This window comes from Polyergus mexicanus, unplaced genomic scaffold, assembly GCF_030449975.1.
Source record: "Polyergus mexicanus isolate NDT 795.1 unplaced genomic scaffold, iyPolMexi1.0 SCAF_10, whole genome shotgun sequence".
NCBI classification, from domain to species: domain Eukaryota; kingdom Metazoa; phylum Arthropoda; class Insecta; order Hymenoptera; family Formicidae; genus Polyergus; species Polyergus mexicanus.
The window spans coordinates 7,896,542-7,910,251 of record NW_027223330.1 but is presented as its reverse complement, the minus strand read 5'-3'; the positions used below and the strand labels follow the sequence as shown (position 1 = coordinate 7,910,251).

General features: G+C 38.8%; 1 protein-coding gene across 10 annotated transcripts in view; it reads left to right on the top strand.

The window, feature by feature from the left end:
• The first annotated feature begins 165 nt into the window (after positions 1–165).
• LOC138936951 (sodium-coupled monocarboxylate transporter 1) overlaps positions 166–13,710 on the top strand; it is a 99,534-nt gene continuing 85,989 nt past the window's right edge. For 2 of the 10 annotated variants that reach the window (XM_070302756.1, XM_070302757.1), the window contains exons 1-12: positions 169–439; positions 3,826–4,018; positions 4,384–4,543; positions 4,654–4,719; positions 4,806–4,877; positions 4,960–5,027; positions 6,019–6,173; positions 6,253–6,393; positions 6,521–6,745; positions 6,981–7,164; positions 7,243–7,329; positions 7,422–7,585. In XM_070302756.1, coding sequence (XP_070158857.1) covers positions 327–439; positions 3,826–4,018; positions 4,384–4,543; positions 4,654–4,719; positions 4,806–4,877; positions 4,960–5,027; positions 6,019–6,173; positions 6,253–6,393; positions 6,521–6,745; positions 6,981–7,164; positions 7,243–7,329; positions 7,422–7,585 — 1,628 coding nt within the window. In that variant the 5' untranslated portion in view covers positions 169–326. Of the gene's footprint in view, positions 490–730; positions 873–3,825; positions 4,019–4,383; positions 4,544–4,653; positions 4,720–4,805; positions 4,878–4,959; positions 5,028–6,018; positions 6,174–6,252; positions 6,394–6,520; positions 6,746–6,980; positions 7,165–7,242; positions 7,330–7,421; positions 7,586–7,749; positions 7,909–7,974; positions 8,466–13,710 lie in introns of those variants that run through there. The other 8 variants (XM_070302752.1, XM_070302754.1, XM_070302749.1 and 5 more) reach the window with 8 other exon arrangements.

Here is a 13,710-nt window from a genome sequence, read left to right as displayed (position 1 = left end):
AATTCTTGGAGAATAACGCGAAAAATAACATTATTCTGATAATAATTTAAAAAAAAAAATTGCCGTCACATAAAAGTTATACTCACGTTATTTACGCGCGCGAAAAGAAAAAAATTGTTTACAATTATTTGCTGAAGTTGGCATTTTTTATGCTGATGTCGATAGATTCGCTCGCATTTGAATGATTCGAAAGCGCTCATCTGCAAGACAATATTCGAATTCTAAGATTCGTAGCAAAATTCTATCAGTTTTGATCGCGATACGCTTAAATCGCCGCGCGCTGCAGCTGTGTTGACCAATTTGTCAATACGACCTCTTTTTAACGAATGTATTCGCACGATTTGTCTCACGTTCATCGTCGTCGAGCTGCGCTCAGTCGATCGTTGTCTTCCCTTGCGAACGTATCTTCGCGCTCACGTCCGTTCGCGAATGATAGCCGGTAACATCGCTACACGTGTTTTGTGCAAAAAAAGAAAAACGAATATAATGGTAACCATATGTTCACCGTCATTGAGAAACACATAAACTTTTTCCATTTGACATCATCGCGCACGTGTTGATTTCCGCGCCATGTATCTCATAAAAATTCCAACGATTGCAAATTTCTAATAGAAATTTTTTCGCGTGACAATAAATATTACATTGTCAATGTCAAAGAATAATTTCAATATTTTCGCATTTCTTTTTATTATTTTTTTAATAAGATTGATTTTTTTTTTTTTTTAACAAGCTGAAGTCGAGACCGTTTCCTAATTACGGTTATTACAGCGATGATAAATCACGGATAATTAAATGAAGTAAAATTGATAAAATTAAATTTAAAATTTGAAGGAAAGAATAAGGAATATACAATAACAGAGAGAATATAAAAGGTACGTTACAATTGCTTGAAAATAAGGCATACATTATTTACTGTTTGGTAAAGAACACTATTTTGGAAAGCATCGCTATAAAGATAATCATTATACCTGATGTGACAGAAATATAGAAACTGAAATTATAATATTTGAGACTGAAATAAAATAATTTTAGGTTAGTCTTGTTTAAGGTTAGCGATGCTACGTGTCAAATATTTATCAAGAAAAATTCTCGACATAATTTTAACAAATTATCAATTATTTTTAATTGGAGAGAATAGAGAGATCGAGGAGCAGGAGGAGGCAAATTTAAGATACATTCTTCTCGAAATTTTTTCTAACATATTGTACAAGGTGTGGTATTTGCTGCTGAATATTAATACAGGTTTAATTTTCTCCTGTTTCTCCTAAACCGGTTTATGATACGGAGAATTTTTTTTCGCCAGTTCTCTAGAATACATAATGCTCGAGTGATTATGGATTCAAATTATAAATATATTAACAATGCGTATCGTAATTTTTATATTTGTGAAATGTATACATTGACAAAATTGTATACACACACACACATTCCTCTTTTACAAAAACCTTGGGTAAATATAGCTATATTAAATTTTAGAAACCGCTCTCTCTTTCGAGCTTCGTATCTGAGATAAATATAAAACCTCTTGTATTTTACGATACGCGATCATTGTGTGAAGACGGAAGAGTTTTTTTTTTTTCATCTACTACTTTACCTACACGTAATCTTTGAGGAAAAAAAAAGACGTTGATTATGCTAAAGAGATGCAAATTTCAGTGGAAAAAAAGGGAAGAATAAACAATGTTTCATGTAGCTCTTACCGATGGTTGATTAATTTGTCGTTTACATCTCGTTGCATTGTTATAATCTAAATATCTTTGTACGTAGCTACATGTCTCGAATCGAATATCTGAATGGATTTATGTGTGTGTGATCAAGCGTATTAATTATAAAGAATGATTATTTATAATGATACAAGTATACGTGTATCGTCCGTCGACTGTCCATCCATATATATTATAACAGTCGGTAACGATCATTATCTGCTGTTGATGCATTTTATTATTCTATCCATATACATATAATTCTCTATACATATATATTATAAAGAGAATTGAACTCATTGATTGAAAATTCCGGAGTTGCGATACGCTTAATATAAATTTTGGGCGATAATTCTTGTTCTTTCTCGCGCACTTTCTGGCTATTGTATTTATCGAATTTCAAACATATGTTGATAGACACATGTTAGTCTGTTGACACCAGACTGAACAAATTTTCGTTTCAACAAATACGTCTAGCCTTGTGAAGATATTCAAATCCTCAAGACAACACTACACCCATAGAAAAGATATTTAAAAAAATATCACGATTAAATATATCGTAATTTGAATATCTGGTTGGCAAGACACAAGTACAGTTCTCGAAAGATTTCTCACATCAGCACCGTGTGCAATCGAATGTGCACCGAGCCGTTTTTCGAATATTAGTTAATTAGCGACGACGTGTAAATCCTGCTAATTGTAAGCGTTTCGGCAAGCGATCCCGATGCGGTCCCGTGATCGGCTTACGTGAACGGACTACTTTTCGCTTGTTAGCGTTCGCGACTCAACAATTGACCCCTGCGATTGATTACAAAATAACAGAACTTTGAACTGCGTAATTCCATGTGACTTCGTTGACAGCTAGAAACAGCGTTGACCGTCAAATCTTATCGTGCGCGTTAATGTTTCAACGTAAGAATTTTATTGCGCCTTGATTAATCCCGTGACAATATCCAAAATGCCATAAAATATGGAAAAAAAAAATGCGTCTGATTAGATCTGTTTATCTCCTTTTGATTAAATCTATTATCTCTTTATAATATCACTTCGTGGCTCGTTAGTATGAGATGAGATTTCAAGGCATTGTCAACTGTGTAACAGAGAGGCGCTCTGTCACGATTGTCATTCAGCGTTAACGAGACCAAATTACTAGCACGTACGAAGAAGTCATAGGTCAGTGGTTTCAAACAGAAAAGCGCTAACGGGACTTAAACAATGCGGCCGCGATATCCTTTACGACCAATTTATATTGTCCGCAACGTGACGCGAGCTATAATAAAATCCTTGCTACATTTTTATTGTCACATTGTTATGCGTAATGTTTGATCGTTACATCATTGTAGGACGGACAAAGCGTGTTATGAGATAACAAAAATTAAATAAAATAGGCCTGGCGACATGCCAATCAATAGTCCTTGTCGAAGGACTAGCGAATTAAAAATATCAATGTATCGAGATATGACTCATCATTTACACGCCGATGCAAAAGAGATCGTTGGTTAGACAGATTTTTTTTTTTTTTTTTTTTTTTTTTTTTTTTTTTTTTTTTTTTTTTTTTAACTGGTATACATTGAAATTGAAGAAAAATAATCGACATTGTGTTGCGGAAACCTCTGTTATTACAAGCAGGCGCGGCCGACTGCTGATTAAATTTCACGCATATTGCCGATTGTGCATTAGTCATCGTGTAATGTGACAATTACGATCGTTATGCTAGTAATTAAAAATTGCCTGTAGTACAAAAGATAATTTATCTTGCTACATATCAATATATAATGATGCTTTTGTAATAGAATAAAATTAATAGATTTATTTCTTTTTTCTACGTCACACGATGACTGTACAAAAAATTGAAAAATTGATATATAAATTTTTATATAATCTCCATTATATAAACAAGATGAAATGATTAAATATGTGGATAGGCATAGTTATTTATTATATTCATATATGTAACGAAAGTTGGTATTATTAATTAAGATATATTACAAATACTTATAAAGAATTGTATCTGTAGTTTCAATACATGTTTTATGACTTTAATAAGTAGAAGGCTTAAAGTTATCCGAAAAATAATTTTTTGGATAGACTAAATAGGTTTATGGTAGTTCTTTGATTTCAGTAAAAATGGTGGCTGTATCGGAAAGAGGGTATTTCCATTGGATCGATTGGCTGGTGTTTGCACTTATGCTTCTCGTGTCTACCATAGCCGGCTTATTGCACTTCAGAAGGGCGCAAAAGTCGAACACGCAAGACTACCTGCTCGGAGGAAGAAGCTTAGGACTCTTTCCCGTGTCCGCTTCTCTCGTTGCCAGGTGAGCGCTTTGGTGTTTACTATTATGAAAGATTTAAAATGATTAAAAAAAAAGGGGGGGGGGGAAATCAAAAGAACGCGAATGACCTGAACTTTTGACGTCCCGAAAAAAAATTTAAGAATTAATGAATTAATGCCGGAAATTTAAAGATCAGCTGGAGTTTCTGTGTTTTTACTCAAGGAGAAAGAAACCTTTGCAACATTCGCACACTGACGTATATTTATATACTAATACATATATTATAGATCTCTTAATGTTTTAGATAAAAATTGACATAATTCGTTTACATTGTTTATCGGGTTCGAGAATCGGGCTTGATTGATTAATCATGCAGGTTATTTAATCGATTCCGATCGTAACTGTAGCTTCATATCAGGCGTGACGATCTTGGGTACTCCAGCAGAGATTTACAACTTTGGCACGCAATACTGGATCACGATCATCTCAATTTTCTTTTCCGGTGTCGTGGTCGCCACCGTGTATCTTCCTGTCTTTACCACCTTACAACTCAATTCCGTTTACGAGGTTCGTTACGTTTAATCCGTTTATTTACTCAATTTTTTTTTTTAAACCTCGATTCCGTCAATATACATTGACTATTCTGTCAATTTTCATAGTGAATACTCTTCTTTTAGTACTTGGAAATCCGATTCGATCGGAGCGTGCGGATTCTTATTTCTTTGATTTTCGTTTTCGATGCGGTAAGTCTGAGATTTTACGAGATCAAGAGTATATCAAGGCTTATTCATAATCCTTTCGTAATTTAATTTAAAAAAGTCGAATAAAGGGTCAATCGATCGATTGCAGGTACTTTATCAATCGATCGTTATATACGTCCCCGCGCTGGCATTAAATCAAGGTATATTTTTTTATCGGCGTAATATTTTTACGTTAAAAATTAATTAATTAATTTTTATTAAAATTCTTATTATTTATTTTAGTCAGCGGTATCAATATATACTTGGTCGGATCCATTGTATGCATGGTCTGTGTTTTTTATACCGTCCTGGTAAGTTACGATTTCATGTCGCGTGTGATTTTCATTTTAATTTTCGGTTTCGATGTTGCGTAATTAACGTATTATAATTCTCCCGACTGCCTCGTATTCAAAGAGGAAAAAAAAAAAAAGATCGACGGGTCAAGATTGCATGAATAAATCGCACAATAGTAAATTCGTTTCGAAGATTGTACTTGAATATTAATAAGAACGGTGTGTACGGGAATGATGAAAGCAGTCGTGATACGGTGGGACGGAGGCTAAGCTAATTTTCCAGGGGGGGGGGGGGAAGGCCCGTTCACCGAATTCCCGCGGGATGGCTGGAGTTCCTCGGACACGGTCTACCGTAGGAAACAATTTTCAGTGGACAATGCCGCAGTGAAGAATCTCACGCGAGAGCCTTAGTACTGGAAATGTTTATGGAAGGAAACTGAAGGCCCGACAATGGCGCGGGGAAACAATGGCGCGGAGAACGTCGAGCGGATGTTATCGTAGCAGCGGATCACAAAGCCGGCGCTGAAGTGATTAATCGCGAGATCGCGCGCCTGTAATTATCCGAGCAATTTGTTGAATCTCGTATTAATGAGAATTTATCGTGGTTGAGCGGCTCTTTACAAATTTGTTTATTATACGCCCCGTGCACATGCGCGAGCGCGTGCAGATTGTTGTATAATTGCGAGCGTTTGGAAAACGCGTTCGTCATTATTATATTCTTCAGAAATATAATACAATATAACGACGCTGAGCGGGAAACTCATTTTTCATCGAGAGATAAAGAAATTGCATGACCGATATATGTGATTCGCATCAATTTCTTAATTATACTTGTCGTCGCGAGACAAGCCAGATCGATATAACGCGTAGATAAAGCGAATATATCGAGCGATACGCTGCCTAGATCGGTAGAATTTTTCCAATTTTAAATTTGACAATTTCTCCTCCTTCTATAAATATAATAACATTTATTGTTTTATATCTGCCGTGGTTGTATGATTTTTATTAGGGTGGTATTCGAGCCGTGGTTTGGACAGACGCGTTGCAAGTCGGGGTGATGATAGCGGCGGCTATCTCAGTCACCGCTCTAGGCACCTATCAAATGGGAGGAATGTCTGAGATTTGGAAGAAAGCCGTCGAAGCCGGCCGTATCGAATTTTTAAAGTAAGACTAGAAAAAATATAATTGGATTGTGTTGTGTGGGTATTGCGTATAATTTCTTTTACGTTACTTTGTGTTATAGCTTCGATCCGTCACCCTACACGAGGCATACCGTTTGGACGGTGCTGATTGGTTCTTGGTTATACTGCACCGCGTATATCGCCGTCAATCAAACTATGGTGCAACGATATAAATCGTTAGAGAGTACGAAGAAATCGCAATTGTGAGTTATGCCGAATTAAATAACGAAATAATATATAAAACAAATCTTTGCATATTGCGTTCTCGTCCTTCTGTCTCTTTGTATAATGTAGCCAATTTATGCGAATTTTTGCATATTGCGATTGCAGATCCATCGCGATATTCACCATCACCGTAATGATGTTTAATTCAATATGTTGTTGGTGCGGATTAGTCCTTCTTGCCTGGTGGTTGCCACCGAAATGCGATCCAAGAGTTTCTGGCTTAATTACGGCCGACGATCAATTGCTGCCGGCTTATGTCATGGAGATTGCAGGTGATTTGCATGGAATACCTGGCCTCTTCATTTCCGGAGTTTTTGGCGCAGCATTGAGGTATCGGCGATCGAATTAATATAATTATATAACACAATGATAGGATATAACATTCATTGATTTGCCTTCAATCGTAGAATAAATTAGCAAATTCGAATAATCGCAAGGAACAAATTCTTAAAAAAATCGTAATTAATATACGATGAAATTATTTAGCAATTATTGATGTTAATATTTTAATTATTAATCCGTCGAGAATGAAATATTAGAATTGCCCTTTTTTTTTGCCCCGCAGTTCGTTATCGGTAGGCTTCAACTCGACGTCCGTTGTGATTCTAGAAGACTTCGTTATGGGTTGTTTTAAAATGAAACTCAGCGATCGTTGTTCCACTATTTTCGTGAAAATCCTTGTCGTCTTCTTCGGTCTGCTGGCATTGAGCTTCCTTTTCTTGATCGAGAAGCTTGGGGGAATTTTATCCGTGAGTGTCTAGATTTTATCGTTGATATATCCTGCAATCTATTTTGAAGCGTCATCGTAATTTTTAATCATAATTTAGGTGACGAACAGTTTGGCCGCCATCGCTGCCGGCACTTCCTTTGGCGTTTTCACTCTGGGAATTTTATTTCCGTGGGCAAATTCCAAGGTACGAAATGAAATCTGATTAATTCTCGGATAAATTATTATTATTATTATTATTATTTTTTTTTTTTACAAGTTTTATCGCGTTTTGTGTAGGGTGCCTTTATTGGTGCCATTGCAGGATTCATGATGTCTGGATGGGTTAGTTTCGGAGCGAACGCAGCTATCGGTTCTGGTCTCGTTGTGCCAAAGAAACTTCCAGTTTCGTCTTGCACCGAAGATATTAACAATGTCTTTATAAATCAATCCGAACGATCAAGGTGAGTCACTCTTATGTCGAATATATTCATGATCTATTTAAATTTATTTGCCGTTATGCAAGGGAAGGCGTAAAAAAAGTTCGGTTATATCCTTATCCCGATTAACATTCTTGATTTCTCTCGTCTCGTATGATTTCTATCGACTCATCGATTTGCGCATTCAGCGAAGACAACGTGTTTCCATTATATCGGTTGTCTTATCATTGGGTTGCCCCTATTGGCACGTTGGTAGTACTTGTGATAGGCGGGTTAGTCACCTGGATAACAGGTGCAAGGGATCCCTCATCGATCGACAAGAATCTACTCTCTCCGGTGATTCATAGGTATATAATCGACTTGTCCGGAAATTTTTTATTACAACCGAAAGAAATATAACTTTTGATTTACAGATGGTTACCCCGACAGAAATGTCAAAATGATGTAAATGAGTTGTGTATGTCAGTACCGACAGATCCGCAAATATCAGCAAATTTATCGGTCATTCGACAAAAATGTCATCCTAATATTTTCCCACAAAGAGAAGAGATGTTTATGAATAAATCATCATGATCAATCGATAAATATATCGATACTAAACTAGGACAATCGCACAAATTTTCAAATTTTTATTATAGTTTGATAATGGCCGTTTTTATGGTTTTTATCAGTTTATCGCATTTATATAAAAATAAATAGGAAAGTATGTACATGCGTATAAATATGTGTATAAGAATGTATAAAATAAATCTCCGATTCCGTCAGGATTAAAAGCTTTAATTTTGAATAATTTAAAATTAATACTGATATAAATTTAATGTAAATTAGTTTTCTAACTTTTTTATATTAAATTATAGAAGGAGAAAATATATAAAATATGAACATATTTTTTATATGTCGGTATATATGTATATGCAATAGATAATACAATTTATTATATGTATGTATATCTTTTAGAAAGAGAAATATTTTATATAGAAAGAAAAGAATAGAAACAATAAAATGTTCATCATTGTAATTATTCATTATTTTACCTCGATTTGTCGGTAAGTTTCATTAAAGTATAATCCGCGAAAAGTAATAATTTTTCAAGATTTTGCCGACCCACAACAAATTATATATTGAAAATTATACAAAAACCCATTTATGAAATGCTTAAAAGGAATAGTAATCATACGAGAGAAGTGCCTGAGGGAGGGGAGGGAGATAAAGTCTCTCGTATTTGTTGTATTCAAGACACGAATTCGTTGAAAAGCCGCCGCTAAATGATGCATTTATTTAATATTCCGATGAATCGCGTCGTTCTCGTAGTACGAAAGCCAGAAATTTTTCACACGAAAGCCCACGAAGCGTGATCGTGACGGGCAGCACGTCCTAAAGAAAATTGCGATTCGCAACTTGCGTACAGGCTTTATTAAGCGCGTTTCATGCACCATTTGCATTCGTCTGGGCGGCTGATAGATTCGGAATTTCCATATACGTTCTACGTGGCTTCTATTATATATATATATATATATATATATACATATAAAATACACACGCGTGCGCGTATATATATATATATGTAACGCGGAAGAAGCGAGCGGAGACGCGACGCGCTTAGATCCGCGCGCTGGCTTTGAAGCGTGGAAATGGGCGGCGAGACGAGGGGTCGAAAGGGACCCGAGGGTTGGGAAAGCGAAAGGGGTAGAGTAGCTGAGGTAGCGGGCTCTACAGAGATGGATATAGACGGATAGATGCGGATAGAGAGAGGTCGCGAGGCTTGAATGGGGCTAGTTTGAGATAGTTAGCGGGCCTTCAGGGGCACAATCGGCCGCGATTGGCGGGCCTACAATCACACGTCGCATTATATGTCCATCAGCGTGGCGGATCTCTCGCAAATACGTTATAGCGCGAGCGAGCGGACGAGCCCGCACACCAACGAGCTCGCCGCAAAAATGCTGCGGCGCAGCTTCAATTCGGCACGCTCATTTTCTTCCTAATGTTTCACACTGTCTTATCTATTTTATTTATATTTTAAATACGAAATGCGCTTTTTATTCCGATTATATCAAATGTCAAACGCGCAAGACGGCTAAAGCTCGCTGCGCGAGCTTGAAATTGTATATTAAAAGGAAAATGGAAAATATAATTTTTCTATATTCGCGAGAATATCGCACATGCGGCAGCGCGCACGTGTCGCGCGGATATTCTACAATATATTAATAACTTTCTTGGTCGTTCGTCTGTAAAAATTTGTTTTACGTGGCCGTGACTGTTGTCGCGATACTTGTGATTCGGGGGAGCAAGTCGACTAATAAATTCTTAATACACGGCAATTCGGCCTTTTCGAGCGCGCGCCGATGACTCCCCGTTCGTCCGTCCGTCCGAGGAAAATGTTCCGCTCGAGAGGCAGACATGGGACACATTCATCCGGGGGCGAGTTGTCCCGTATGCAAATTCGTTTTATTGTCGCGGCACAGAGAGCGAGTCGAGCAGACGTGGACCCATGTAAACGGTCATCTTCGCTACCCACCTTAATTTCATTCATGCCCCGCTGCCCTCCGGCCTTCCTTCCCTCTCTCTCTCTCTACCTCACTTTAATTACTGCCAATTGCCCTTGCCGCACGCGAATTATGTCATTTCCACATGAGCAGCACTTTAGTGAAATTTTCGCTAGGTAGTCAGAAATGAGACGACTGTGCAGTCTCGTTTTCCTCCCTCCTCAATCCCCGTACGTTCTAGTATAGCGTAATAAGGGAATAATTAATTAATTGCACTCGCCTGCGTTTCGTTTTTGCGCTTCGACCGTCGACGGAATAAAATTTACGTGCGTCCCGCGTATTAATTAAGTGCCGTATCTTTTTCTTCTTTTTTTTTTTTCACTTTTTTTAGAACGTAACATGCGACTGCAACGATTGTTTGGAAATAATCTGAGAAGCTTAATCGGATAAAAAACGCATTACACTAGATTGCGATCGATGTTCCGCGGGATTGTAAAAATATTTTTGGTCGGCTGAAAACCCACCGAGAAAATATCCCTATGCAAAGCCGTTTGTCCTTCTGATTCAATTATCCCTTGTTACAGTCGTATCTGCGGAAGCATTCCTCTCTTCTATCCGAGTTATTAGGCGGCGGGAGCAAGAGTGAATTCCCAACGAGCGGTCAGCGGCGACATTCCGGCGTTGCTGGCAGCTCGAATGAAAATTTCACAGTCTCCCGATTCCCTCCAATTCGAAAGATCCCGAAGATCCTTCGGCCGCGTCGACATTCGTCCCCTCCTCTCTCTCTCTCTCTCTCTCTCTCTCTCTCTCTCTCGTTATATGGATCGCCGTGTACGTCGATGTGATAAAAGGGGGCGGAAAAATAAAGCCCCGGGTCGGGAACGGTTTCGAAAGTGAATCACGGATTAATCTCGCGGAAAATCAGGTCAACGCGATCACTTTGTGCACTTGTTACCCGAGTTAGATCAGTCGTTGAAAGAAAGCTAAAAAGGATCGAACGTTACTCGATAGCTCTGGCAATTTAAAAAGAAAATCATCACGCATCGTTGCTTCATAATTAATTCGCTTCTCTTATTGTTTCTCGTCTCTATTAGTGTATCACGTATATATATATATATATATATATATATATATATATAGATATTTTTGTTTTCTACTGATTATGCTTAGCTGTGAAAAAGATTCTCTAATGATAACGTGTGTGTCCGTTAGTTTTTTTTTTCCCAACGTCCCGACGACATGTTTCGCTTAATTGCGCGGGTAGTTGTAGCACATGGTGTAGCACATTAGCGGATACGAAGGCACCGCGTTATCACACCTGGACAATTTTTCTTCATTAGTGGCATTATTTTCCGCACGAGTGTGTCGCCGCTCTGACCACGCGAGTCGCGTGAAACTGATTTGTTAGCTAGAGCCAGGTTTATAGAAAAAAAAAGAACACAACAGGAGAGCTTCCCCACTGTGGCGAGAGAATGTAAAATAGTCGAGACAGCCTTGACAGTCTCGATAGTGCCGAGTTATTAGTTATCGTTGAAGAAAAATTACTTTGCTAATTGTAAAACGGAAAATATTAAAAATACAAAATTAAATTGTATAATTTATTATTACAACGCGTTAAAATTTCTTATATTATAAAATATATAATTTAATTATTTTTCTAGACAAAAAACTCTTTCTTCAGACCTCTTTGCGGAAAGAGAAATGGAACTCGCGCGTCTATTTTTTTATTCTCTCATTCTCTCCGCACATATGGTATTATATTATCAGGACTCTTCTGAAACGCAATCATCTTATACAGGGGGTGTCTCATCTTAATCTTATTGGCGTAAATATTTTCCAAGCTAACGATTATCGGAAAAGATCTGTGTAAAGCGATTGTCGTTCGATCGAGTTAGTCCGGAATATTTGCGCGCGTGTCGTTTAAGCGCGGCAGCGCGATAAAGGATTTCCGAAGGTAGTTTAATTTGCATCGGGCCGGCCGGATTGTATTAAAGCGACTCGGATAAGAAAGGATTTCGAGGGACGCCATTAATTCTCGCGGAGAATCCACCTCTCGCTCTTCTTTCCCGACGCGACGGCAGTTTAGTCGTCACTTAGCTAGTTACTCGCTTACTTAGTCCACTTATTTTAATCGGGCGCTCGTCCGCGCGCCGCCTCAACCCGATTCTCCGCTTGTTTTTACGCCTTATCCCTTAAGGCTAATTCATTAATTAATTCCGTTAGTACCCTACCCCTCCCCCTCCCACCGTGCTCCACTCTGTCCCACCCACCCCCGTTGATGCAACTCCAACGAACCTCTTGAAGCACGGGTGGGTGCTCACTAATTAAAGTAATTACTAAATAAATTGCAATTACACTAATGGATCGAGCACGACGACGGATACACTCGTCAGGAACTGTCGCCGAACTTTTCCCCGGTTATGTCGCCGATTACGAGATACCTGTCGGTATCTCGTTTAGATGTGGTCGTCGTCGTCATCGTCGTGATCCTTTCACAGGCCAAGTATATTACGAATTATATTATTTTCTCACGGCTTCACTAGTCGTTACTAACATTTGCGCCGTGGATTGTCCCCGAGGGTTCCTTCGTGAAATTGTTACGACGGATTATTATCGTTTATACATTACTTGTATATTAATTAAGATTCTTTCACAAGTAAAGATTTTTCGATCCGCTGTTATGTATCACGTCGGATTGCAAAATATTGCACCTCGTCATTATTATGATACAGAAAGTGACGCGATATGAAATAATAAAGGTAGTGATCGAACGCGTATTCTGACTCGCGTTACACCGACCATTCCGATTTCTCGCGTTTCATCCGCATCGTTTCTCGACATTCAAACGAATCGCCTCTCCTTGAATGACTCTTTATCCGTTAAACGCATATTATTTCGTAAAAATGTCGTAAGTACTCAAAGAGAGATAAGCTCGAAACGGGTATAAACTTAACCGTCTTTCTCGTCTGTTTTCGAGCGAATTTAAAAAAGATCAACTTCCTTCTCTCGCTAACGGAGAATCCAGTTAATACCCGCGCGCTCGCTTGGAAGGACGTTACCGTCGATCGAACTCGACGATCGCAATTATCCAGTGCGTAACGATTCCCGGAGGGCCGCCGCTAATTAATATAACCGGCGACAATTCGTTCGCGATTGACAGGAAAATGCGTCGAGCGCGCGGCATCGCGACGATCCGCGTGCTCGTCATGCGGGAGGGATAGGGAGGGCTCGAGGAGGGTGGTTGCGCGGAGGGGCGAACCGGAGGCTCGCAATTTGTCAGGTGACAGCCGAGAGACTGGAATAAATGGACAATTACACAAATACAATGTTTGACGTCATTTCAATGACGCGAGAGACACCTGTGATTGATTGTTAATTGCCTCGGTTTGTTACCCTGACCAACGACGACGGGATTGGTGGGGACGCGTGCGGGGATGGTCCAGAGAGCACGACGGATACGAATAATTTAATTGAATCGATCGACGCGCGCGGGGAGGGGGGGGGACGGGAGGAGGAGGGGTGTTTTCGTCGCTCGCACACGTCACTTCCCTCCTGTTCTTCCTTTTTATTCAAATCCCGCTCATTTGTCTCGCCGATGCTTTCAGGTCTGTTTGCGACATTATCTCTGTTCGGAGAGGGAGGATGAATGTTTATTCCTTTCTCGTT